Source organism: Peromyscus leucopus, chromosome 18 (assembly GCF_004664715.2).
Source record: "Peromyscus leucopus breed LL Stock chromosome 18, UCI_PerLeu_2.1, whole genome shotgun sequence".
In the NCBI taxonomy this organism is placed as follows: domain Eukaryota; kingdom Metazoa; phylum Chordata; class Mammalia; order Rodentia; family Cricetidae; genus Peromyscus; species Peromyscus leucopus.
In genome coordinates, this window is record NC_051078.1 from 46892024 (window position 1) to 46917694 (window position 25671).

At 44.2% G+C, this 25671-nt stretch overlaps 1 protein-coding gene across 3 annotated transcripts; it reads right to left on the reverse strand.

The window, feature by feature from the left end:
- Positions 1–823: 823 nt before the first annotated feature.
- Positions 824–25195, reverse strand: Prdm4 (PR/SET domain 4). Of its 3 annotated transcripts, none has more exons than XM_028883648.2 (12): positions 25028–25195; positions 24745–24950; positions 20957–21090; positions 18425–18610; positions 14978–15772; positions 13084–13233; positions 11926–12044; positions 10562–10647; positions 9139–9266; positions 7921–8235; positions 5879–6047; positions 824–2330 (listed from the first exon to the last, which is right to left on the reverse strand). In XM_028883648.2, the coding sequence occupies exons 3-12, from the start codon at positions 21087–21089 to the stop codon at positions 2018–2020; spliced, it is 2394 nt and encodes a 797-aa protein (XP_028739481.1). In that variant the 5' UTR covers position 21090; positions 24745–24950; positions 25028–25195; the 3' UTR covers positions 824–2017. The 3 variants fall into 3 exon arrangements, with proteins under 3 accessions (XP_028739481.1, XP_028739482.1, XP_037052798.1); XM_028883649.2 differs by having other exon boundaries at positions 25177–25192; XM_037196903.1 differs by lacking the exon at positions 5879–6047 and having other exon boundaries at positions 2191–2330; positions 25028–25163.
- Positions 25196–25671: the final 476 nt, after the last annotated feature.

A 25671-nucleotide genomic window follows, 5' to 3' on the forward strand; every position in this document is an offset into this window, starting at 1 on the left:
CCAACCATAATCAAGGCATTATGGATGTTTCTAGGCTTCAGCCAAGAAAAATTATTCCTGTCTAATTTCCAAAGCTTAGGACTTCCTGGGTTATTGTGTATCCAATTTAACTCAGGATCTGTACGAACATGAAAAAAAAAATGTAGGTGTGTATAAAACACAGTACTGTCAATTAAGCACTCACTAGGTTGTGTAATTTGGCTAAGGTTACAAACTATCATCATCCCACAGTAAATCCCAGAGAACTTTCAGCTGGATACAGAGCCCACATTTACCATCTCCGGCCTGTGGTGTGGCCAATGACCCAGCAGCAATAGACAAGACCTCCTGCAGCTAGGCAGAGAAGTGTAAATCCTGTCACAGGGTAGTGCCACTTACACCATGAGGTTAAAGGCAGAAGCAACACTGAACACTGCTACATCCTCCAAGGACTCTGCCCTTCCTCGTGCTTTGGGTTTTTGGTATGTAGCTTCACTAGTTTGAGAAGCATCTCTGTGCAGGACAATAAAGGAATTTAGTCAAGTGTATGCTCCTGAAAAAAAGGGAGAAATTACTTTGAGCATTAATAGTGATGAGTGAGGCTTTGTGCCTTGGTGTTAGCAGTCACCCCTAGCTACCCACAGCACCTGACTTCAATGGTAAACCTATTAGTTTCCAAGGAGGCAATGAAGGCCCTCCCTGCCGTGGGAAGCCAGCAGAAGGAGAGGCTACAAACCCCAGAGTGTAGTCTGTCTAAGCACCATTACACAGAACAATTAGGGTATGACCACAGAGCAAAAGCTGTCTTCTCTCTTAAGCTTCGAGTCCTTCCTCCACAAAAGATTGAGAAATTCCACGTTTTTATTAAAAATTTTTGATTTTAATTCTTCCTAAAGGAATACAGATTTGAATGAAATACATTCATCCCATAAATACATTAGCAGCAAAACCTTCCCAGCAGAGTCCTTCCTCTACGCAAGCCAGGGTTGGACCCTTGAGCAGGAAGGCATGTTCCACCAATCTGTCAACTTCAGGATGTTTCTGCTTCTTCCAAAAGCTGGCTATGCCTGCTTACAGGGACCTGAAAACAAGTGACTGACAGCCTTCTCTACCTTCCAGATCCTTTGGTATCCTCTACGCTTAGCTGGTGAGGACCTTTAACAAGGAAGACAACTGGGAAGGCCTAACTGTGAAACCCACCAATGCATTTGGAACTACTTGTTGCTTTCAGCTAGCAACATCTTAATGGTTTTCATAAAGTAAACCTAGATAAAAGATCATTCCCCTCCTTCCTGCTGTAGGCTGAAGTACCAGTCTTGTCAAGTGAGTCCATTCGCACTTGCTGACAGGAGACGACCCAGCAGGCATTATTTGGACACTGTTAATTCCAGGTCCTCACTGAATGACGGAAGGCTAGACCGCAAAGATGTGCATGTACACATAACCGGGTGGCTAACCTTGGGTTCCCTCAAAGGTGGTTTTGTGGGCCTTTTCCTCTACCAGTCACTGTCCTCTGACCCATGAATGCCTCTTTACTTGCCCTCTCAACCTGCTGAGACGGGGAAACAGGATCTAAACTCTCCAGTGGCCAGAAGTCAGGCAGGAGTTACTTTCTTTCTTTTAATATAATGGATTGCAGTCACCTGAACACGTGCACTGCTGTGCTGCAGTTCTCTCTGTGAAATGCATACCTTACAACAGTGCATCAGTCAACAGTGGGGATGGCTGGGGTCAGTCACGTTGGCTGGAGGAAAACAACAACAATGTGAGATAAATCTGATTTGTATGAACAAAAGGCCACACTGACTCAGGCATAACCTGAGTTATCTCCCAGATAACTATGTAATAAAGAACAGACAGCAACAGCCGGGCCTTTCCTTGCCACCCGTTACTTAAAAGAGGGCGGACACACGCCTTGTCTCCCAGGCCATCTTAGACTCCATCTGGATCCTCTTCTGTCCGTGCTCTAGCTAGTTCCACTCTGCAGAGAGTTGGTTTGTGTTTTCCCAAAGCATGGTCCATCCAGAGCAGTTTTCCTCTATTTATGTGTAGAGAGAGACTCGTCTGCTGAGTAAACAGCACTGCTCATCCTACAGTCATCTGTCCTCAAGGAGTCTGGGAGGTCATCGTCTTCAGAGTCGTCCTCCTCATCCTCCTCCTGTGCTGAGGAACTGGAGGTGGGCCCTTTGCAGGTCTTCAGGTGGTGAGTGAGATGGTACTTGGTCAGATAAGCCTTTGTACATTTCTCACAGACATAATCTCGCTTTCCTTCATGAGAATTAAGATGCTTCTTCAAGTGGTTTGTTCTCAAGAACAGTTTATCACACTTCGGACACTTGATCTGGCGTTCTCTAAGAGGAACACAAGAACATCTGCTTTGGGGGTGTAAATGACAGACAAGCCACACACACTCCCTATCTAGGCCTTTTAGGGGCTTTTAGAATGGCCACTTTCCCCTGCCTGGAGCACTATGCAAGCAGGACCATCCAGTACAGGTGCAATCTCTTTCACTGAGATTCACTCAAGTCGCACGTGTACCTGTAGTTTGTTCCTTTCCATTACTATGAAGTCCTTACAGTCTGCAACTGGCTTTTCTCTTATCAGTGGATATTCTGGTGGCTTTCAGTTTTATATTCTCACTACCACGACTCCACGAACATTTCTCTATTTGTATGTTTTCTTATATATACTGAGGGGATGTATACAGAGAAATATACACTTGAACCAAAGATGCACCATCTTCAAGGTCAAAGAAGAAGACAGCTCTGCTGTTTCCTGCACACTAATCAAGCACTCTACACAAAACGGATGATACCAAAAATACTGTGTCAGCCAGGCACTGGTGGTGCACGCCTTTAATCCCAGCACTCGGGAGGCAGAGGCAGGCGGATCTCTGTGAGTTCGAGGCCAGCCTGGGCTACAGAGTGAGTTCCAGGAAAGGCGCAAAGCTACACAGAGAAACCCTGTCTTGAAAAAAGAAAACAAAAAAACTGTCACCTATGGGGGACTAAACTTGAAACTAACCAACAGGACTAGCTGCAGAGACATGTGCCCTGATAAAAAGAGAGCTACAGGAAAACACAACAGTGACCACAAATTACGTAAAAAGCTGTTACTTTATAGAACTGTTAGGGCTGGGGATGTAGCTCAGTGGTAGAGTACTTGCCTAGCATGTGGAGGACCACAGTTTTGGTTCATAGCACACACACACTCCTGCCCCGAAAACAAGAAGTATAAGCCTATGTTTAAACCTTTGCGAGGACAGATGTTAGAATGAAGACAGGCGAACAGAAGCTCAACTGGAACAAAACTGACACAAGGGTACATTGATTGTGTGGTATTCAGAAAGAAAGAACAACCCTCTCTGCCAGAGACATTCTAAAAATGAGTATATCCCATGGCTAGCTCATTCTGCAAAGTGCCCACCTTCCAGCTTGATCATGGCTACGTTCTCCCACTAGAAGGATGCTGTTTACAATGTTGTTGCGAGCACCTGCACTGATTAGAGAGCTTCCATGACCCCAGAGATCTTCTAAGCTCTCACACCATACAACTTCTATTTGATAATCAAGGTCCAACCTTCCAAAATTTCACATTAGTAATGAAACTAATGAAGACTTTGTTGTGAACGATCCTTTATAGAGCCAGCAAGATGGCTCAGCCTGACAACTTGAGTTAAATCCCCAAGACCCACATGAAGGAAGGAGAGAATCCACAAGTTGTCCTCTGACCTCTCCATGAATGCCAAGGCATGCATGTATCATACACACAAGCAAATATACGTAAATAAGTTTTTAAAAGATTCTTTGTAGCGGTATAGCAGATATAGTGTCTCCCTGTGACCCCAGGTAATCAGGAGGCTGAGATCAACCTAGGCTAAGCAAGACTGTCTCTGATAGATGGACGGACGGACGGATGGATGATTGGTTGATAGATAGATAAACAGGCAGACAGACAGACAAAATTAAATTAAAAAGTCCCTTTGAGAACTACAGTGTAGATCCTGAGTCTCAGCTGTCGAGTGTTTCTGGTTATACTGTGATTAGAAAGCAGACAAAAGAGCTAAAACCAAAGAGATTCTTTAGAATATAAAGTTTACAGTGAATTCTCCCTCTTCTAACACTTGCTCAAAGCTGAGGACAACAAAATTTATTACATCTGCCTACTACCACTATGACTAATGCAGGAGAGACCATTTCTTATGCCCAGATTCAGTAAAACGTCCCTAGGCAATCTCCTGCCTGGCATCCCTCGACACCCCATGCCTTCAATTACTCTCTGTCCATCTGACACAGTATAGTTTTCACAGAGGAGATATGTCACCAAACATGACATTCTTTCCTTAAAGTCCCTCGGTGCTTGCACAAGTACATATATATACACTAATATTGGTGAATGGACTCTTAAACAATGCTAAATTGCTTCTCTATTAACCACAATTTCAACACACACACCCACAGCACAGCAGGCACTGGCTAGGGAGCCAGATCTGTCACAGCTCACCGTCATTCTGAGAATGAAATTTAATCCTTGGTGACCTTCAACGGGGAAGTAGCTCAGTGGGGAGATGTCTGCCGAGCACCTAGAGCCTGTCCTGGACCCCCAGCAGTGCACACCCTGCATGCCTGGGGTCACAGCACTCACATTACCTCATTAGCTATCTCTAACTGCATGGCTGAGCCAACCACAAGGCTGAATTCAAGGCCAGCCAGGGACATCTCAAAAAAGACTGTTCATCCCCTCACCACTCTCTCCTCCCAAGTACTCTTACTTGCTAACATAAAGAAACACATTTACAGGGTGGTGGTGCACACCTTTAATCCTAGCACTCCAGAGGCAGAGGCAGGAGGATCTCTGAGTTCCAAGACAGCCTGGTCTACAGAGTGAGTTCTAGTACAGCCAGGGCTGTTACACAGAGAAACCCTGTCTTAAAAATTAAAACAAACACCAAAGGGGGGGGGGGTTTCTATATTCTTCTCGGTTTCTGTGTTCCTGCCTATTCTATTTCACACCCGTCACCACCCAGAATATCACTCCTTCTCGTTCCTTACCCTACTCTAGTTTCTTAATTCTAACTGATCTTAAGGTTGGCTATATGACCTTTCAGTAGTGGGAACTGGACCCCTGACCTCAAACTAAACAATGGCTCCACCACTTAGCTGTACTGCCAACTCCTTATTTTGTTTTTATGATTTATTTATTTTATGTGTACGAATGCTTTGCCTGCAAGTATATCTCTGCACCACACTTGCCTGCCTGGTGCCCACAGAGGCCAGAAGAGCATGCTAGATCCCCCGGAATTGGAGTTATGGATGGTTGTGAGCCTTCATGTGGGACCGTGGAATAAAATGCAAGTTTTCTGCAAGAGCAGTCAGTGCTCATAACCACAGAGCCACCTCTCAGCACCCCTTTTCTCTACCTCACTCACAGTCGCCTGCCTCAGTCTCCCGAGTGGATGAGACTACAGGAGCAGACTGCTGTACGAGGCTGAGTGCTGCTTCTGTATGGTCTTCCATACCCACACAACTCCGCATGCTAACTCCTGACTGACTTGTTTCATTCCCCAAACCTGGAGCTCTTTGAAGACAATGTCTTCTTCTCTGTATCTCTATCTCCTAGCACAATGCTAAGCATCAAAGATGTCATTTTAAAAAACTTGTTGGTAAATGAATCGTTTTAAAAACATGGATTTAAAACTAAACACAAAGAATGTATAAAAATAAGATCAGGAACAGGCAAGTGAACTCTTCCACAATAAAGCCCAAGCACTGCTTGGCTCTCTGGAACACAAGAGGCAACAGCCTATATCTAGAAGGGCAAGAAGCAGATGCTCACTCGGCTCCTCAGGTGCAGGGAGGCTCACCACCTACAGGCAGCATCCTCACTGCAGGATACTTACTGTGTGTGGATGAGCACATGCTGCTTGAGGTCCTGCCTCCTCATGAACAGCTTGTCACAGTAATCACACTTGAGATTCTTCTCACCCGTGTGGATGACCATGTGTGACTCCAAGTGAGCCTTCTGGGTGAAAGACTTGTCACACAAAGTACACCTGTAATTCTTCTGACCTGCAATTTAACCCAAGACATCACGCTGAGAATAAAATAACTACAGATGCTCGGACAAGTAGGCATGTTTGGAGAAGCAGCCCATGCAAGAATCAAGCAGAACTAACTCATGCCTGGCACTTCATTCCCTATGCTACATACCTAAAACAGTCTAGGCCATTTATTTACAACCTAAACTAAAGCTAGCAGAGCCAGTAAGTATGACCTCCTGAGACTTCTTATCTAAAGTACATACGGCACATGATACAAACTTTGAAGAAGAAAAAAATTATAATAGCAGTGCCTAGCTAATTTAAAGAACTTGGGGTTAGCAATATAACAGTTGACAGAGTGCCTGCCTAGCATACCTAAAGCACTGAATTCAATTTCCAGCACCCCATTAGCCAGGTACGGCGGTGCGTGTCTCAGAGCCCAATTAGTAAATGGATACAGGAGGGTCAGAAATTCAAGGCAGCGGTCATGCATGCCTTGCATTCCAGCACTCGGGAGGCAGAGGCAGGCAGATCCTCTGAGTTCAAGGCCAGCCTGGTCTACATAGGAAGTTCCAGGGCTTCCAGGACTGTTTGCTACACAGAGAAACCCTGTCTCAAATAAACAAAAAACAAAGGAAGAAAGAAATTAATTCAAGGTCATCCTCAGCAAGTATGAGGCTAGCCTGAGCTAAGGAGACTCACTTTAAAAAAAAAAAAAAAGAGCTAACCACTCACAAACTATAGCAAATGTCTATAGGTCTACAGGCCAACATTTCCATTGAACAAATCCTTCCAAGTATATTTTAAGAAAAACTGTAGGTTGGCAAATCTAGGAAAGAAAAAGGGAAGGAGGGGGGAAGTAAAAAAGAAAAGTATAGTTGATGTCTTAGCTTCTGGAGGACACATGGTCTCTGCTCCAACTACCCAGTAATAAATGGACCGAGGAGGAAACTTCCTCTTGGTGATCTGTAGAACAAATGGGTCAACCAAGAAAATGAAAACCTTACTGGTTACTTTGTAGTATGTATGGGAGGAAAGAGCTGAGGGGCTAGAGAGATGGGCCAATGATTAAAAGCAGAGGCTCACTGGCTACCCTTGCAGAGGACCTGGGTTCAGTTCCTCACAACCTATGGCAGCTCAAAATCATCTGGAAATTAAGTTCCAGGGATGGATGCCCTCTTGTGGCCTCCACAGCACCTGCATAAAAGTGGTACACATACATACATACATGCAGACAAAATATCTATATGCATACAATACAAAAATCATTTTTTTTAGAGCTGAAGAGACTGGTTTCCATGGAGTTTGGGTTTTTTTGTTTTGTTTTTTTTTTTTTAGTTTTTCGAGACAGGGTTTCTCTGTGTAGCTTTGTGCCTTTCCTGGAACTCGCTTTGTAGACCAGGCTAGCCTCGAACTCACAGAGATCCACCTGGCTTTTCCTCGCAAGTGCTGGGATTAAAGGCGTGCGCCACCACCGCCTGGCCTCCATGGAGTTTGGAAAATGGAAGATCAAATATGGAAACTGGGCAGTGTTTACTGAGCACTCCTGACTAACGGCAGGAAGAGCTACAGAGGGAAGCTCAGAGGTGCTGATGGACTCCCCTCTGCTGAAATGGAAACACTAGGATCAATGTCTGATTATTATTCTTCCAGGCTCCTTCAAGCTACACAGTAGGATTCCTTAAAGTAAAATACCTTTGTAACGGGAAGTAACACCCTGAGCAGCCTGAGGTTTCCCATCTCACGAGGCTCACCACCCAATGGCATCCCCCGCACAGCCATCTGGACACTTTCTGTGACCTATTACAACGCTACCTCCAATAATTTCTTCAGCCAAGTCTTTACGGCTGCAATTTCCAACTGCTATAAAAACCCCATGCCGATGGTTCAATACAGCTTACCTGTATGTATTTTGAGGTGTGTCCGCAGGTTGCTTGGATCACTAAAAGCCTTGCTACAAAAATCACACTTGTGGGGCTTCATGCCCATATGACCCATAAAGTGGACGTGGAGTTTGGAAGGAGAGATAAAAGCCTGGGGGCACATGGAGCACTTCCACTTCCTTTCCTTGCTGTGGCTCGGCCCATGGCTGCCGCTGTGGCCCTGGCCAGGGAGATGGCTATGGATATGGCTGGTCAGATGAGCTTTGAACTCTGAATAGGAACTGCACTCCTTGCCACAGTTACAGAGGTGCACATCTGGGTGTTCAGGAACACCTTTGAAAAATTAAATCAACATCTCCTGTTACTTTAATTTCAAAATTATTCTTGACATTAATTACTGACGATTAAAATAAATCAAAGAATTTTCCCTTCTACCAAAATGTCTAATTTGCTCACTACCTGCCAAATTAAGATGTCTTGTTCAGTGCCATATTTCTGTCATCTAAAGTAGTGCACCAGGGCACACAAACAGCACATGTAAACACGGGATTGATTAATAAAGTCTTTTTACTGGAGAAACCATTTACATTTTGTAGTGCACACCGTCTTAGATAGACTTGTCAATGAAACACAGGGGAAGGAGGAAAAAAACATTCAATCAAACCCAAGGGACGTGGCTAACTTTCAAGAAGTTCCAAAAAGCAGTTTCAGGGATTTTCAAGCCCTGATTCAAAGGTCTACAACCAAAGCTTATTTATCTGAAAATCAGTACCATCAAGCTGGTGAAGAGCTACAGATTTCTGTCCCCTCGCACACAGAGCTAAGAGCCTGCTTTCTTGAAGCCCTCACTGTAAAACCTGTTGCGGGAGATCCGCTTGTACTGTCACTCCGAGACCGCCAACGGAGTTACACCTTGATACAGAGGGTGGAGTCCACATTCAGCTACATAATAAACCATAGCGTTTTCTCAAGGACCCAGAAGAAGATAACTACAGAGAGGAAGGAGGGGCTTGAAAAGATTCACCGGTCCTTTTGATCTGAAAAGGTGGAGAAGAGGGCCAGCTGATGGTTTCCAGTCACTCCAATGATCTATCAGGCTTATACCCTAATATCTAACTGCCGAGGTTTAATTGTTAATAAAACAATGATAGTAGCTGCAATTAACATCATTACTGCACTCCCTCTGGTCACTGACAGTACTGCACTAGATGCATGACAGCTAGCTCACAGACTTACCAATCTGTTGAGCATAGTCTCGGCTATAATAGAAGAGCAGTTCATTCTCAGGAGGGATGTCTTGTGAGGTACAGAAATAGATTTTTCCATCATGGGGATAAGCCACCAAATTCTGTTCTTCACGGTTCCTACATAATCAGATGTAATAGATCAAGTGTAAGAGAACAGGTCTCGTTGTGTTGCTCAGGCTGGTTGTAAACTCCTGGCCTCAATTAGTTTTCCATTCAGCCTCCTAAATAGCTAGGGCTCCAGGTGTATAGCACCATACTTGGTTTAAGGGCACTTTGTATTCACTGCTGTGCACCAAACTAATGCATTTCACACACTAGGCAAGCAATCCTACCAATAAGTTACATCTCCTGCCCTTTGAGTACAGTAATTCTGAAATATATACTAGACATGCCATGCCCTCTACCATACAGCAGAATCCAATATGGAAGATTAGATGGAACTATTTTCTCATCATTTCTGTAATTCTCTATCCACCCTGTTAGGGATTGTGAAGAAACGTATTTTTTACTTGGGTACATAGATGGTTATCCATTTTTTTTTTTTTATAAAGATTTTATTTTTTCATTATGTATACAGCATATATGACAGCAGGCCAGAAGAGGGCACCAGATCTCATTACAGATGGTTGTGAGCCACCATGTGGTTGCTGGGAATTGAACTCAGGACCTCTGGAAGAGCAGTCAGTGCTCTTAACCGCTGAGCCATCTCTCCAGCTCCCGGTGGTTATCCTTTATAGTCAGAAACACCACAGACTGTTACTAGATGGAAAATGAGTAAGTAAGTAGCTAGGCACAGGCAATTCACACCTGTAATCCCAGCACTCCAGAGACTGAGACAGGACTGATTACAGGAGGATTGCTCCAAGTTCCAGGCCAGCCTGATGTACATAATGATATCCTATTTCAAAACAAACACAAGAGAAATAAAATGAATTGTTCCTGTTTGTTTTGAGAAAGAGTCCCAAATCTGTGTTCAGGCTAACCTAGAACTTTGCTATGTAGCCCAGAGCAGCCTAGATCTTGCAGAGATCCTCCTGGCTCAGGCTCCCAAGGGCTGGGCACTGGGTATCATAGGCCTGAGTTGCAATGTTTGTGAAGTCTTAAAATTTCTTTATGACAAATATAGAAAGATAGAAAACTAACAAAAACGAATTCCAATAATAGCCAGAAAAAGACTATCGCTGATATGAAGAGGCATTCACTTGCAAACTCATAGATCACTGCACCAGAAGCTGAATAAAATGTTTATTTAAAAAGAGACATACTCTGCTTTACAGTCACCCAGTCAGCTATTACAGAATGAAATGCTGAAAAGGCTTGGGCTTTAAGCACGTCAAGGGTGGTAACTTGTATTCTGCAGCTCTTGAAAAACTATCTGAATGGTAATAATCCTTTATCTAAACCCCCCTTACCTGGCTTTGCGTACAAACATCATCCAATTACATTCATTTTCATCCGTTGTAATGATGCAGAATTCTAGGACACCATTGTGGTATATCTGCCAATAGAAGGCATGCATACACATCAAGTGAACGGAAAACCTTTCCTTCACTCATCTAGTAAATGCTAGCTAGGCCACGTTTACTTCACCGCTCTTCCTATTTCCAGAAGTACAAGGAAGAGCATTAGTAGTCTTTAGGTGCTGCTCACTATATAGAATGACACCACTCTTGAGGACCTTTTGGCTAAAAAGATAAAATACAGCCTACTTGTCTATCTGTCTTTATCAACACTACCAGATAGGTACTGTGGGACTGACTATTTGCTGAGGACCACCCCCACCCATTTTTCCAGTCAGACATTAAAACTAAAGTCCCCTATGATGCACTGCCTCGCTGTTTCAATTCTGTACCCACCATTCTTTAAGATTCTGTATCATGTTACTAGTATAGCTATTGATGTCAAAATCTTATATTCCCATTAGGAAACTAGAGAAATAATTGTAGCTAATGCTAGAATTATTCTCTAAGCCAAATATCTGAGGAATGTTTAGTCAATTAAAAATAACTTTTATGACAAGCATGCCTTTAGTCCCAGCACTCAGGTGGCAGAGGCAGGCAATCTCTGAATTTGAGATCAGCCTGGTCTACACAGTGAGTTGCAGGACAGCCAGGGTTATACAGAGAAACCCTGTCTCAAAAACAAAAAAACAACAAAAAACATTTATTTTGTAAACAAAGTTCATAGCCTCAGCAGCCACAAGAAATCAAAATGCATAAAATGATTCCAGTTAGAGCTCAGATAGTAGCCTGGTGTTAAGAACACTAGCTGCTCTTGCGGAGGCTGAGTTCCATTCCCAACTCCCACACAGAGGCTCGGAACTGTCTATAAATCCAGTTCCAGGGGTTGACACCCTCTTCTGGCCACTACAGGCACTGCACAAAGTGGTACATGTTCATTCAGACAATTCACACACATATACAAAATAAAGATAAATCTTTTAAAGAGATCAAAATCACTGCATTAATCCATAAAATGAAAATTATATTAGTTTATCCCCTATTTGTTCAACGGCTGGGACACTATTGTAAAGATTTTATACCAGAAATAAAAGAATGTAATACAAAATAAATAATGGACAGGTGAATGCACTCTCAGTCCTGGGCGATTTTGAGTTGTCCCTTTTAAAACCATCACAAAATAATGAAAACAGCCTAAAATGTCAAGCATGGCAGTGGCGTGGCATAATCTCAACATCTGGGAAGCTAAAGTGGAGGCTCAGAGATTGAAGCCAGCATGGGCAGCCAAAAGCCAGCAAGGTTTCTTCAACACTGACCTTCCAGACGTGGTTAACTGCCTTGTCTGTCCACTCTGCTACTTCCATGGAGTGGCTCTGCTGACCAATCAGAGGCCCGAAGCAAGTGCGCACAGGAATGGTCTCTGCAGTCCACACACCTATCAACGGAAGTACACCAACTACAGTGATTTCAACATAGACTAACGAGGGCACTAAGGTAGGAGCTAACAACTTCTATGTGTCAACCATCCTGAGACAGCTAAGACTTAGGGGCAAGCCTACAATAACAGACAAGAGCCCCAAAAAGATGGGTCAGCAGGGAAAAGCACCTCTCCTGAAAGCCTAGTGGCCTGGGGTCCATCTACAGAGTCCCACGACCAAAGTTGTTCTCTGACCTTCACCTGTGTGTCACGGCATGTGTACACCTATACTCACATAGATGCACGGCACAGCCCGCGCGTGCACGCGCATGCACGCACGAACTTAAACTGAAATGCAGAAAAAGCAAAATCAAATGCCTGCTGTAAACACACAAACCCTACATTCCTCCATATCTTAGCAAGAGACCAGAAAACATCTTATCAAAAAAAGCAATTTATATAAAATAAGTTTATATAAATCTCTTATGCTTAATGTATTATATGATTACTATCTAAGTTGTTTAGTGCTTTCAAGATTCATGCCTGAGCTTAGGCTGATAAATAATAAACCCAATTTGATATTTTCAAAGGGTTGGCACAGTAACTTGGAAGCTGTGTAATTCTGATACAGGCAAATAATGCCCTGGTCATCTAGACTCCTTCCTAAAGAGTGTTATACAATTATATTTTCTAAAAAAATCTGCTTATCTTCCACACCACACAATTATCAAAAGTTAATTTTCCATGTTTTAATAGAAAACAAGTTTCAAAGAGCATGATAGCATGCCAGTTGTTGAGTGGATGTAAGAACTGAGAATAGGTCTCCAAAGACTCAGGCAGGATTTGTGCTTCTATTCAATTCTGACTCTCAGGAGAGGCTCTGCACCACAGGCTTTATTATCCTCACAATCAGGGAAGTCAACTATTCCCTAACAGTACACATTTTAAGCCACTGACTTTTAAATCAACTAATCACTAATTACACACAAACTTACAACTCCACCCCATAAGGAAAGGAGATTTGATGGGATTATGTGGTCTCTTCCAAAATTCTTACCAACTTCTGTCCCCACAATGGATGGGCGGAGAACAAGTTGCTTTGGGAGGGACAGCCTTGCTCTGCTCTCTATTGGTGTGTCAGGAACAAAAGTCACTGGTCCATGATCAGGGCAGTCTGAGGGGTAGGCTCGGTCACAGAGAGTGCACCCTGCAGGCAGCGCGTGTGAAAGACACAGATGGGTGAAGTTCACATAAGCTGTTTCCACTTGGTATCAAATGCTAATTACTAAATCAACCAGTAAGAGGGGTCTTAATTACACTTACCACAGACTTTAAAGACCAATACAAAGGGCTCTCACTGACTGGCTTCTGAACTGTGAACACTATTGTTCACTATATTCAGAAGCCCTTCTGTATCCTTACCAGATGGTTTCATCCCGCTACCATGGCCATGATTACTACCTTTAGATAATCCCTCCCTGAGCTCCATTAGACATCTCTAGTGAGCACCTTACACACTGAATCAATATCTAGAATGGACTCATCACTCGTCTCCCCACCTCTCAGCATAACATTTATGGAATTCCGCATGCAGGAAACAGCTGTCTCCCTAGCACCACCCTCTTATCCTACCTACAAGCTCTAAATGACTGTCCCACAAATGTTCTACTTTCTTCATCTTACTTCTGAGGACAGGAAATCACCTTTTACTGAATTTCAGCATTATCTCCCTACAATACTTGCCTCTAACAAATTTAGCAGCTCACACTGCAGCAGAAGCCCATAGCGATCCTTACTTCTAAACCCTGACAGGTCTTGACAGCCCTGTATGTTCTGCTCCTACCTGTCGCCCTGGGCGACTGCCCCCCCCCCCCCATTTTCCACTACAACCACCTGAACCACTGATTCTTTTCATTCTTGGCCCTTACAGGCGCCAACGGCTGTCTCCTATCAACTGCCTACCACCTCTCCTGTCCTCTGGCCCGCGCTAACACATATGCTGCCGATCCTCCCAAGCCTAGTTACTTGTTTGTGAACACCATGAGCTTAATCCCATCGTGACACTTCTACTGTTACTATGTACTACAGCTGCCCAGGTTCTGTCCAGGCCTCCCATCAGGCTACAGGGTCTTCCAGGTCTGCACTGTCTTGGCAGACTGCCCTATCCCCTCACCTAGCAGAGCACAGCAGACAGGGAGCAGATGAAAAGTTTCTGGCATGGCTTAAGCACAAAGTGAGACCAACAAATCAACCATTCTGCCCAATCAAAAAGAACTTTTACATGTCCAACTATAGTAACTCATACACTCTAGGGCAAACCACTGCAGATCAACCTACATTTTCCCAGTTACTTTCTCCTGGCATATGCTCAAAGAGTACAATGTACATCACCAAGATTACCTGTGCTAAGTTTTACTCCTGTAATGCTGTTTGGGAAATACCTTGATTATAGGACTACAACTAGTTAGTAAAATACAGACATGACTGTATTGTCTGTTTATTCCAGAAAGTCAATGTAAGAACCAATAAACTGCACATATAGTATTTGACTTGAAGAAATGGCACCAGATTAATAAAAGGATAATATGAAAGCAAAGAAAAAGTCTACAGTGGAATTCCTTTCTCCACTCCCTTAACTAGCGTCAGACTACATCAAACACTAGTCAGGACAATGGCATTCTAAAACCAGCATCTGGGATCTGCAGAGAGGGGTCAGCAATTAAGAGCACTTGCTACTCTTGCAGAGGATCCAGGTTTGACTCCCAGAAGCCACATGATGGCTCACACTATTTGTAACTCTGGTTCTAGGGAATCCAACACTGTCCTAGTTTCTGCAGGCACTAGGCATGCATGTGGTACATATACATGCATGCAGGCCACACTCTCAAACACATATACTTTTAAAACACAAAACCAAGTGTTTCCAGAAGAGAACAGTGAAGCACACTCACAGATTGTAAACAAGGTTGCCATGTTTTCCTTGTTTGAATTGGAGTCTTCCATCTGCAGTGACGGTGGTACAAAAGCCAAGCTGTCTGAGGACACATCTACATGACCTGTCCCCATAGCAACCTCCTGCGTGATGGAAGAGACAGCCACAGGCTCTAGGCTGAGGCCAACTTCATGGAGGGAAACAGATTCTAGGGAAGCGAGGTTGTGTGAGGTAGAGAGTGCCACGCTTACAGAGTTGGTGCTCATGGCCACGGTGTGGATGGAGTCACTGAGGGCACTGTCAGACATCCCATTGACCCGATTTGCGATGTGGTCTGTCTCCATGACCACAGGAAGCTCCAGACCATTCCCATGAATGGGTATCACACCACCATGTCCTACAGTGTCTGCTGTAAGGTTGTTGCTCACAGAATCCACAGAGAGAGGTTCATGACTTCTGGAGCCATTTGGGATTTGGGAATGTTCTCCTGCAACACCATCCATTGTAAGCTCCTCTGCCATTCCATCTGTAGAGATTGGGCTGGTAACCCTAGAAACATTCTCCATAGTGATTGTTGTGTCCAATGCCACTTCGTGGCCATCATTAGGATGAAGACTTTGGGCACCATGTGTGTTCACAGAGCGAGAGTCTATTGAAACAACACCTAATTCTAACCCAACACTTCCATTGGCCTGATAGGGATCTAGTGCTGAAGGGCTGTTGGTGATAGACAACGCTGTATTACCATCAACATTTATAGAGTTGGGGTGGATGTACTGAGGAGGTGGCCTGTCAGCTAAATAAGATAAAATGCCTGAGAAAAGAGGAGGGATCAAAGAAGAGATATTAGCACATTGTTAAATGTACAAAATTTCAAGTGCTAGAAACCATTTTCTTTACAAATAGAGCTGAGTTAAACAACCTATTTCTTTAATCAGTATCTATACAAGTAGTACATATACCATTCTGAGTTTCTCTATGAAACTCAAATCCTAAACACAGGAAGCTGATCTGATAAACCCAACTAGAAACAACGTAAATGGAATCTCTAATATCTGTGTGGTTGCAAGTCTTTGGTCCTAAGATGCTAAAATTTGATCCACAAAAAAAAAAAAAAAAGGAAATAAGTAATAAAGTGATTTAAGAACTTGTAAAATTATCAAAACAAGTTGGGCGGTGGTGGTGCACACCTGTAATCTCAGCACCAGGGAGGCAGAGCCAGGTGGATCTCTGTGAGTTCGAGGCCAGCCTGGTCTACAAAGCGAGATCCAGGACAGGCACCAAAGCTACACAGAGAAACCCTGTCTCAAAAAACAAAACAAAACAAAAAAAAATTATCAAAGCAAATTAAATGATTCAAAACAAGCCTATTTTACAGAAACTTTTTTTAGGAGGTGGGGGCAGGTTAGGATTAGACCCAGGGCCTCAAAGAAAAAGTCTTACTATTAAACTACTTCCCAAGTCCAAAGCTGTGCTTCCAAGGATATAGGATGTCATCTGAGGTACTTCTAGTGGGAGAGTATATACTAAAACACAGTATATTTATGAACCTCAAAAATGACCATACGGTCTTGCATTAAACATTCCATTTACAGCAACCTTCCCAAAATGCCTGAGTGTATTTTGCAAATATACACAAAGACACCCCTAAGAACATCAGCTATAATGACAATAAAACCTGGAAAAACCAAGCTGCCCAGCAATAAAAACTGATGCAATAAGCCATTAAATATCCATTCAGTAGTCTGAATTTCTGATCTCCCTGCTTCAGCTTCCCAAACATCGGAATTAACACAGGTATGCTATCTAAAAAGACCATTATGGGTGTCGGGCTTGGTGGCACACCCCTTTAATCGCAGCACTTGGCAAAGAGGCAGGCAGTCTCCGAGTTCAAAGCTAGCCTGGTCTACATAGTGAGTCCTTAGGCCAGCCAGGGCAACATAGTGAAAGCCTGTTTCAAAAAAGGGCAGGAGAGGGGTTATGAAAATCATGCAGTAGCAAGGGAAAATATGAAATGAAAAAAGACACACAACCGCAGAGAAATCATGGTCTTAAACCTTGAAAAACTGTAACCACCAGTACTCCAAAAAGACAGAAGTACACCCGAAAGACAAATGTGGCCTCCCTTTTCCCCTGTTTGTTAAACTGTCTGAAAAGAGGATATGTAATACTTTTATAACAAAATTAAAAGTCAATAAGCTTAAGCACGACAGGTAGCTGGTTAATTATGGAATTAAAAATGCTACATCAATATTCAGTGATCATAATTCGTTTTATATAAAAGACTGGTTAGCTGGAATGGGGGTGGAGGTGGGAGTAGGGGAGTCTGGGGGTGGCACATGCCTTTAATCCTAGCACTCAGGAGGCAGAGGCAGGAGATCAAGGGCAGCATGGTCTACAGAGTGAGTTCCAGGACAACCAGGACTACACAGAGAAACCCTCTCTCAAAAAACAAAACAACAATAAAACAGAACTGTACCACAGGGAACCAGAAAACGACTCCGCAGGTAAATCACCACTATGTAAACCTAAAGACCTGAGTTTAGATCCCCAGTGCCCATGTAAATTCCAGGAGGGCATGGTGGCCTAACAATAATCCCTGGAACAAGTTGGTTAGTTACACTAGCTATTGAATCAGCATGTTCTGAGTTCAGTGAGACCTAGCTTCAATATGGAAGGTCGAGAACAACTGAGTCAGACACCGACATTAACCTCTAGCCTCCACAGGCACCAACATATACCTGCACACTCAACACGTGTAAAGAAAAAGCTGTAACATACACCAGGTATGGTGGAGCTCGTCTATAATCCCGACACTAACTTTGAGGCCAGCTTTGTCTACATAACAGGTTCCAGGGCTACAAGCAAGACCCTGTCTCAAAGCAACAACAAAATCCTCAAGCCAGTAATCTAGCCCTTTGAAGATGAGAAGCAAGAGTATCAGGAACAAGGTCATTCTCTGCTACAGAGACAGTTGCCCAGTCTCAAAATAAAATAAAAGGGGTGCTGGGCACCTTTAATCCCAGCACTCAGGAGGCAGAGCCAGGACAAATCCAGGACAGGCACCAAAACTATACAGAGAAAGCTGTCTTAAAAAAAAACAAAAGGCGCGCAGGGGTGGGGGGGTGGGTCGGGTGTATCTTAGTGGTAATATGACTTTCTATTATGCATGAGGCCCTAGGTTCAATCCCCACCACTCCAAAAAACCAAAACAATTAAGAGAATTAAAACTACACTAACAAGACTATGGGAAAAAAAGAAAAAGAATTTCCTTAATTAAACTGCTTCCTTCATATTGAACTATATGCATGTTCTAAGCAAAGCACACAAATATCAACACACCCAGAGACTACTATCCAATAATAACAGAGAAAAAGATGTTCATTCTAACCTCCAGAAGCTGAGGTCAGAATGGTTCCACCCCCCCACCTCCCATCTTCCCCCCCACAGTAACTACAAAACTTACCAGGTAGAATGGTTCTGAAGTAACTGCTCTCTAGGTGAGGGTAAGGTGGCGGAGGTAGGGTGTAGTTTCTTTCAGGTAACCCACACATCACCCCTCGATCTCCAATTCCCATGGGGAGCATCAGAGACAAGGCAGAAGGCAGAGAGCTCAGGGAGGGGCCCAGGTTTGGAATTGCCACTGGGAGACCTTTAAAAAAATTTGCTTTTCTTAATTAAAAGAAGATTAGTAACTAAAAACCACTGGCAAAACTCTTGGAACTTAGAGAAACAAAAGAATCTCCCCTGTACCCTTTGTAACCCAAGACAGTATTGGGCAACATCTATAACAACCAAACAGTCCTAGTCCCCAAATTACTTCTCAGAAAAGGTCTATGTAGCCCAGGCTGACCTATGATCCAGTGGAATGCTGGGATTACAAGTGTGCATGACCAAACCTGGCCCCCAGATTAGTATGTATGTGTGCACATCAGGTTATTTTTAAAGTGCTAAGCTGACCCTCCAGATGCTTCTCCCAAATACCAAAACAATTAACAATCTGGCTGAATAACAGCTCAGAGAACAAATTACATTAAAAACAATAGAGCAGGGCTGAGGAGATGGCCTAGTAATTAAGAGCGTGAACTGCTCCACCAGGACCAGAGTTCAATTCCAGCAGCCATTTCAGTCCTCCAGGCCAGACCTCTGCAAGGCACCTGCCCTCGTGTGCATATACTTACACAATTAAAAACAGTAAAAATGACTCTTTAAGGTAAATAAGCATTAAAAACCAAACTGTTCACAGGTGTGGTCTCTTGCAGTGATAACTTTTTTAAAGCTTTATTTTCCCTTTTTAACACGATACACTTCACTTTGAAAGCACTCAATTGCTTGGCATCATGGTGCATTACTGTAATCCCAGGACCAGGAAGGCAGAGGCAGAGTTTTAAGCTGAGCTTGGACAACATAGTAAGACCTTGTTTAAAAATGTAACAAACAAAAACCAGCTATGTTTGTATTTGAATCCATCCAGATTAAAGTTAGACACGGATCGCTATGTGTTTATTTTCAGCCCTTTCTTTCTGGGCTATACTTACAATCCAAACAGTCTGACCCTTAGGCCACATCCACCTTGGATCACACCCACTGGCAAAATGCTTAAATGACTTTTCCTGTGCTTAAGCATCAAATGAATATCCACCAACTTAGCCAGTGCTGATTTGCATGCTTCAGCCAAAGGCAGTGTTTTTTAATACAAGCCTTTTCTAAATAAGATTATCTACTAAAAGAAATGCCTAAGAGATAAACAGATGGGCTATCAATTTTTTAAATGAGTTTCAAGGCCAAGGCTGGCCTTCAACTCCTATCTTCCTTCCTGTACTCTTAAATGCTGAGGCTAGAGCATACACCATTATGTTTTTTTAAGTTGTTGTGGGGCTGGAGAGATGGCTCAGCAGCTAAAAGCATTTGCTACACCTATAAAGGATCCAGGTTCAGAGCATTAGCACCCACATGGTAGTTCACAACCGTCTGAAACTTGAGTTCCAAGGGGTCTGACTCCCTATTCTTGCCTCTGTGGGCACCAGGCACACATGTGGTACACAAAAGTGATCCTGGGCCTGCTTCAGATTATCAGTGTGAAAGAAGCACCATGTTTTCAACAGAATCCAACAAAAGACACAACATCACGTAAATAAACTTTAATTTTTAAAAATTTTTTGTGTTGACACTTTAAGGAAGGAGATGCTAATTTCAATTAATCTGACTTAGCTGTGGCATTTTACTAATTCAGGATATAATTCTCTACAAAGAACTATTGAAATACCTTTTACACGTCACTGAAAATACTAAACAAGTCCAGTACAACATTACAATGGTACATATCCTTAACATTAATAGCTTACTCATTTTTCACCTCAATGGAAAAGAAAATAAAACTAGACAGTAAAAGGGTTTCAGAACCAAGCGTGGTGGCACATGTCTGTAATCCCAGCACTTGAGAGATGGAGCCCGGAGGATCAGGAGTGCAAGGTCACCCTGGTTATATTAAGATTGGGGTCAATCCAGGTTACAAAAGACCAGTTCTCAAACAAAACAACAAAAAAGGGAGTTATATGCTAAAGCATGGGCAGGGAAGAACGAGCTTCCTCCATCCTGTGTCTCTGCAGATGCCCATGCTCACAGTGACTTCCACATAGGAGCTGCATCTCTCGCACCACTTTCCCATAAAGCTGGCCTTGCACACTCCTACAGATGTTCAGTTTCCCATCTAAGACAGGCCTGATTTCAAAGAGGAAATTTAGCTGATTTTCTCCATTAATTAGGGACATGATGTCAAAGTGTCAACCAGATGAGTATGAGAAGCCCCAGATAAAAAGCCAAGTCAATTTCAGCTCTGGATCAGAGAGAATAACCCGAAAGAACCGATCAGGGAAAAACCTGCTACTCCCATCCACTAGGATGCTGCAACTACACAAAACACTTGGCGGGGACCACTCCCCGCTTCCTCTGTACCACCCTAAAATGCATCCAGAACTGAGCAATGGCTCCCACTCACCTGGGGCGGGGATGGCGCTGTGAGAGGGAGAGGCGGCCAAACCCAGGTGACTTCCTGAGACTGGCAGGGCATTGCTCACAGAGGATGAAGACAGCTGCTCCATCCCCACTGGGCTCAAATTCATGTCATTCATCCTAGGAAAAAGCACACACCATAGTAACCTCATGTTAAGAGCCGAGAATCCAGGGATGGGGAGATGGGACCTGACCAACTGCTCCTTATGCACATGACTCCGAAACCACAAGAAGGAACTGAGATTCAGAGTTAACTAATACATGTCAATATCTCATACCACACACAGGACCCGAATTCAACCTACCTTGCTCCAAACCCTACACAAGCACCCAAAGACACAAGTCTACAATCTACAGCTCCAGCTACAGTGGCTTATTTTGTTTGTTTGTTTGTTTTGTTAAATCACCCAAGCTTTTCTTCTCATGGTAGTTACTATTTCCATTTGGCTTATCTGGTCAAACCAGTAGTTTTTAGGCATTCTACTTTAAAGTACTCAAATAGTTTTACTAACCCTTTTTATAGTGAGTTAAAAGTAATTCTGGTCTGATTCAGATTACCAATGGCATAAAGAAGCACCATGTTCTCCTAAGACTCACTATTTCTTAAAATCTGTATCCATACCTTACTAAACAATAATCTTAATACCCTCACACACTGAGGTTCATCATGCAAGCTTTGCTGGAACTCTACTAAAACAATTTTGAATTTTCACATTAATTCTGCAAAGGAAGGCGGATGAGGAATTAAGGCTTAAAGATGTAGCATATGCCTCAAATCACAAAGTAGCTCAATAAAAGGGCATCAACCACCCTGCAAAGGACTGCCAAAGATATTCCAACACATCGGACTCTATTAATACACAGACCATTTTCAGACAGCTGAAGAATCAAGAGATCATCTTTTCTGTACAGCCCTTCTTGCAATGTCGCTAAGCACATCTAAAAAGAGTAGTGATGCTGAGTGGGAAAGCCAGTACGGCAGTTGTTATTTAAAGGCCTTAGTTTTAGTTAGGTGTGATGGCAGAGAACTAGGGAGGCTGAGGCAGGAGGATTGCCAGAAGTTCCAAGCTTACCCTGTACTGAATGGTAAACTCAAGGTCAGTCTAGACTACATAGCAAGATCTTGCCTCAAAAGAAAATATAGAGGGCTGGAGAGACGGCTCATGGGTTAAGAGCCCTTCCTGCTCTTCCAGAGGACTTGAATTCAGTCTGCAGTAACCATGTTCAGTTCCCAACATCCCATCAGGTGCCTTCACAAACCTGTGCTCCAGCTCCAGGGGGTTCCACACCCTCCTATGGCCTCTGAGGGCACCTGCACACACGGCATAGGCACACACACACACATATATAATTAAAATAAATATTTTAAAATCTATACGTATTAGTTTCTAATCAGAAGTTAGAGACCATACTATCATTTACAGAAGCTACACGGAAGGCTATTCAAAGATCTCTAATGACTTCCCACCCTCCTCTACAGCCACTGGAACACAGGAGTTACTCCTGCCTCTCCTAAACCACATACTTCAAGGTTGTATGACGGCAAACCTTCGCTGTCAACCAGTGGACTTAGAATCACACGGGCATACACCTCTCTGTATCTATGAGGGTGTTTCCAGAAAGGTTTAATTGAAAAGGTAAGATGCACACTGAATGTGGTGGGGACACCCACATTCAATGGGGTAGGATGATCCTGTACTAAATGAAAATGAGAAAGCAAGCCCATCACCAGCTTCTCCCTGTGCTTCCAGACTACAGGCTGCCATGTCACTAGCCACCCCCCTCCCCACGATGGACTGTCCCCTGAACTGTAGGTCAGAGCACACCGTCTTCCCTAGGTCGCTTCTTGTCTTGCATTTTGTTATAGCAACCAGAGCACTAGCTAACCCAGTGTGTTGCCTTCTTTTTTAATCAACACATATGCACATGTGTGAAGAGTAGGCTGAGGACGTATACGAAGGTTTGGAGGCAGTTCTCCACTTCCATGTCGTTGAGGCAGGGTCTTTATTATTTTTGCTGAGCTACATTCAGGCTAGCTGGTTTGCCAGCTCCGTCCAAGGTGATCCCCGGTGTCAGCCTCCCATTTCCCCAAGGAGTGCTAGAATTACAGATGCACAGCACTGCATACAGCTTTGTATGTGGGTTCCAGGGACCCAACAGGAACTGTCAGCCTCCTACACAGCTAGTGCTTTTTTTCACTGAACCACTTCCCCAGTCCTGCACTGGCACCTTAACCCCATTTTAAGAAGAAAGCCTAGATTTTGAGGTTAAAGAACAACCTAAAATCACGTAACTAGTCAGAGGTATAGCTGAGTTTTGATCTCAGATCTAATTTAAGATGCCCAACCTCTTAGCCTAGTAACAAATTATAAACAAACTGTCTTTGTCTTTTACAGAGTCCTATTTAGGTTAGGACCTGGCTAAACGGTGAGGTATGAAGTCCTACACAGGCCTGTTTCTTGAATTACACTATATCCATAGGGTAGTCATAAAACGAGCTTTTGGACATCGACTAAGCATGAAAGACCGTAAAGCAATGCCCACTCATCACCCTGACCAGGAAAACCACTAGAACCACAGGTAAATGAGGTACACTATCTGAAGGACCACAGATCAACAAAAGTCAATTTTTTCTCACTGAGGAATGGAAACTCCTTGTAGCCTAAAGAAGCCATGCTATTTTAACTCAGAGTTTCTAGGCTCCAGCTAGTTTAAAACAAACTTCTCTGACTTTTCCCAGCTGCAACCATACCTGCAACATCACCACTGGAACCATACAACCAAAAACATACCAACTACAGTAATGTTAGAGCAAAGTGTGTGGCTTCTCTTCCCATTCTGAAAGCTCCAAATGTTAAACTTTATGTTAGAATAAACATCGGTGTGAAATCCTAGGCCTTCTCAAACCAGTTCAAATCAAACTTTAATGGCAGAGGCTCAGCAGATTTCTGCTTTGCTGTGAGTCCCTAAAATGTAATGGCTTCAACAGCCATAAGCCAAAGGTAATAAGGAGTCAAAGACAGAAGACATTAGGAAGGAATGCACACTGTGATCCTCAGAAGGCTCTCTCCTCCAGAAGGACAATTTCATTCTACCTACCTGTCTCACATCACATCCTAAGAAAAACTAAAGATACTGAATTCTGTCTTCTTCACTTTGGCATCTTCGGCAGATCAGTCTGTTTTTGTTTCTAAACAACCTACATTATCATTTGTTAGGTGCAGATCTCAGACAATGTTTTCTGGAAAAATACAACTACTTTGCAAGATGCATCGACCAGCTCCAATAATTTCAATCAATACGTTTTCTCTTCCACATTCTAAACAGACTTTTAAAGGATTCTGAAAAATACCAGCTAAATACAACTTCGTCTTTGGTTTGTTTCTATACTGTGCTAGCACAGTACCTTCTAATTCGCAAAGCTCGCACAATTAATAACTTAAATCTCCGCACTCCACCGTCCCCGGCTAAAGTTAACCCCCAAACCCAAAGGTGAAGGGCGATACTACAAAAACAGACAACTCGAATTAAAATACCAACGCTACCATAACTCAAAGACAGGAAAAAGGTGTCAAGCAGCTAACAATGTCTAGTTACTCTAAACAATCACTCACACCTGGAATCAACTAGTACTCTGGATTTTTTTTTCTGGGGCCCTGGGGGAGGGTTAGGTTCGGTTGCTCCAATCAACCCATTTACAAGTCACACATACAGGTATCCAAACAAAGACTCCCTCCCCGGCGGTATCCTCCCGGCTTCCCCGGCCCGCCTCACCTGCGCGGGCAGTGCAGAGGACCGGCGTCCGACGGGAGCGCGCCGGGGCCGGTGTCACGTGCTAACACATCCCGCGGGTGGCCGCGCCTCCCCGGACCGCCCGACGTCTCCCAGGGCTGGCGGCCTCGCTCCGCGCCCAGTGCGGGGCATGCTGGGCGGCGCCCGGGACGGTTGTTCCGGAAGCGCTGGCAGCCCGGCTGGCCGACCTGGAAGGGGAGAAAAGCGATCGGCCCCGGCCTTTCCCCGCCCTGGCCGCCCTGGCCCACCCGGCCGCGTCGCCCACCTGAGGCCCGTGCTGGGGAGCACCGGCCCTGCCGCCCCGCTCTTCATCCGGCCGGACCTCGGCCCGGGAGCCCTGGCTCGCCCGGGACCCCACGCCCCAAGTACGGCTCCCCTACCGTTTCCCGCCCGGCCCCGCCCAGTGAGGCCCACCTCCTCAGGGCCGCACCCCCCGGGCACGCTTCCGGCTTCTCAGCCACTCGGGGCGCGTTTCCGGCCCCTCAGCCACTCGGCGTGCGTGCAGCCGGACCATTGCCTGCGCCGCGACCTTCCGTTCTTCCTAGTCGCACGGCCCACTCTCTGCGCGTGCGCACCCGGGGAGTGGGCGGGCTTCGAGAAGCTCCGCCCAGAGCATTGTAGCTCTGGAGGGCCTCAAGCCAATCCAATCGAGCGCCGAGTAATCGGCCCGCCGTTGCTAGGGGACCAAAACGGATGCACTTGGTAGAGAGGTTCATTCTGAACTCCGACGTTCTCCGGACTCTTTTCGGTCCTAATGGCATGTCCTCAAGTAGGGAAGCATGACTCCACATAGCACAGTTTGAAATACAGGATTAGGCCAGACGGTGGTGTGGCCCAGGAGTAATTAGGTTTCTATTCCGAAACTCTTGTACCGTATGTGAAGTTTCTCGGCTTCCACGTCATAAATGA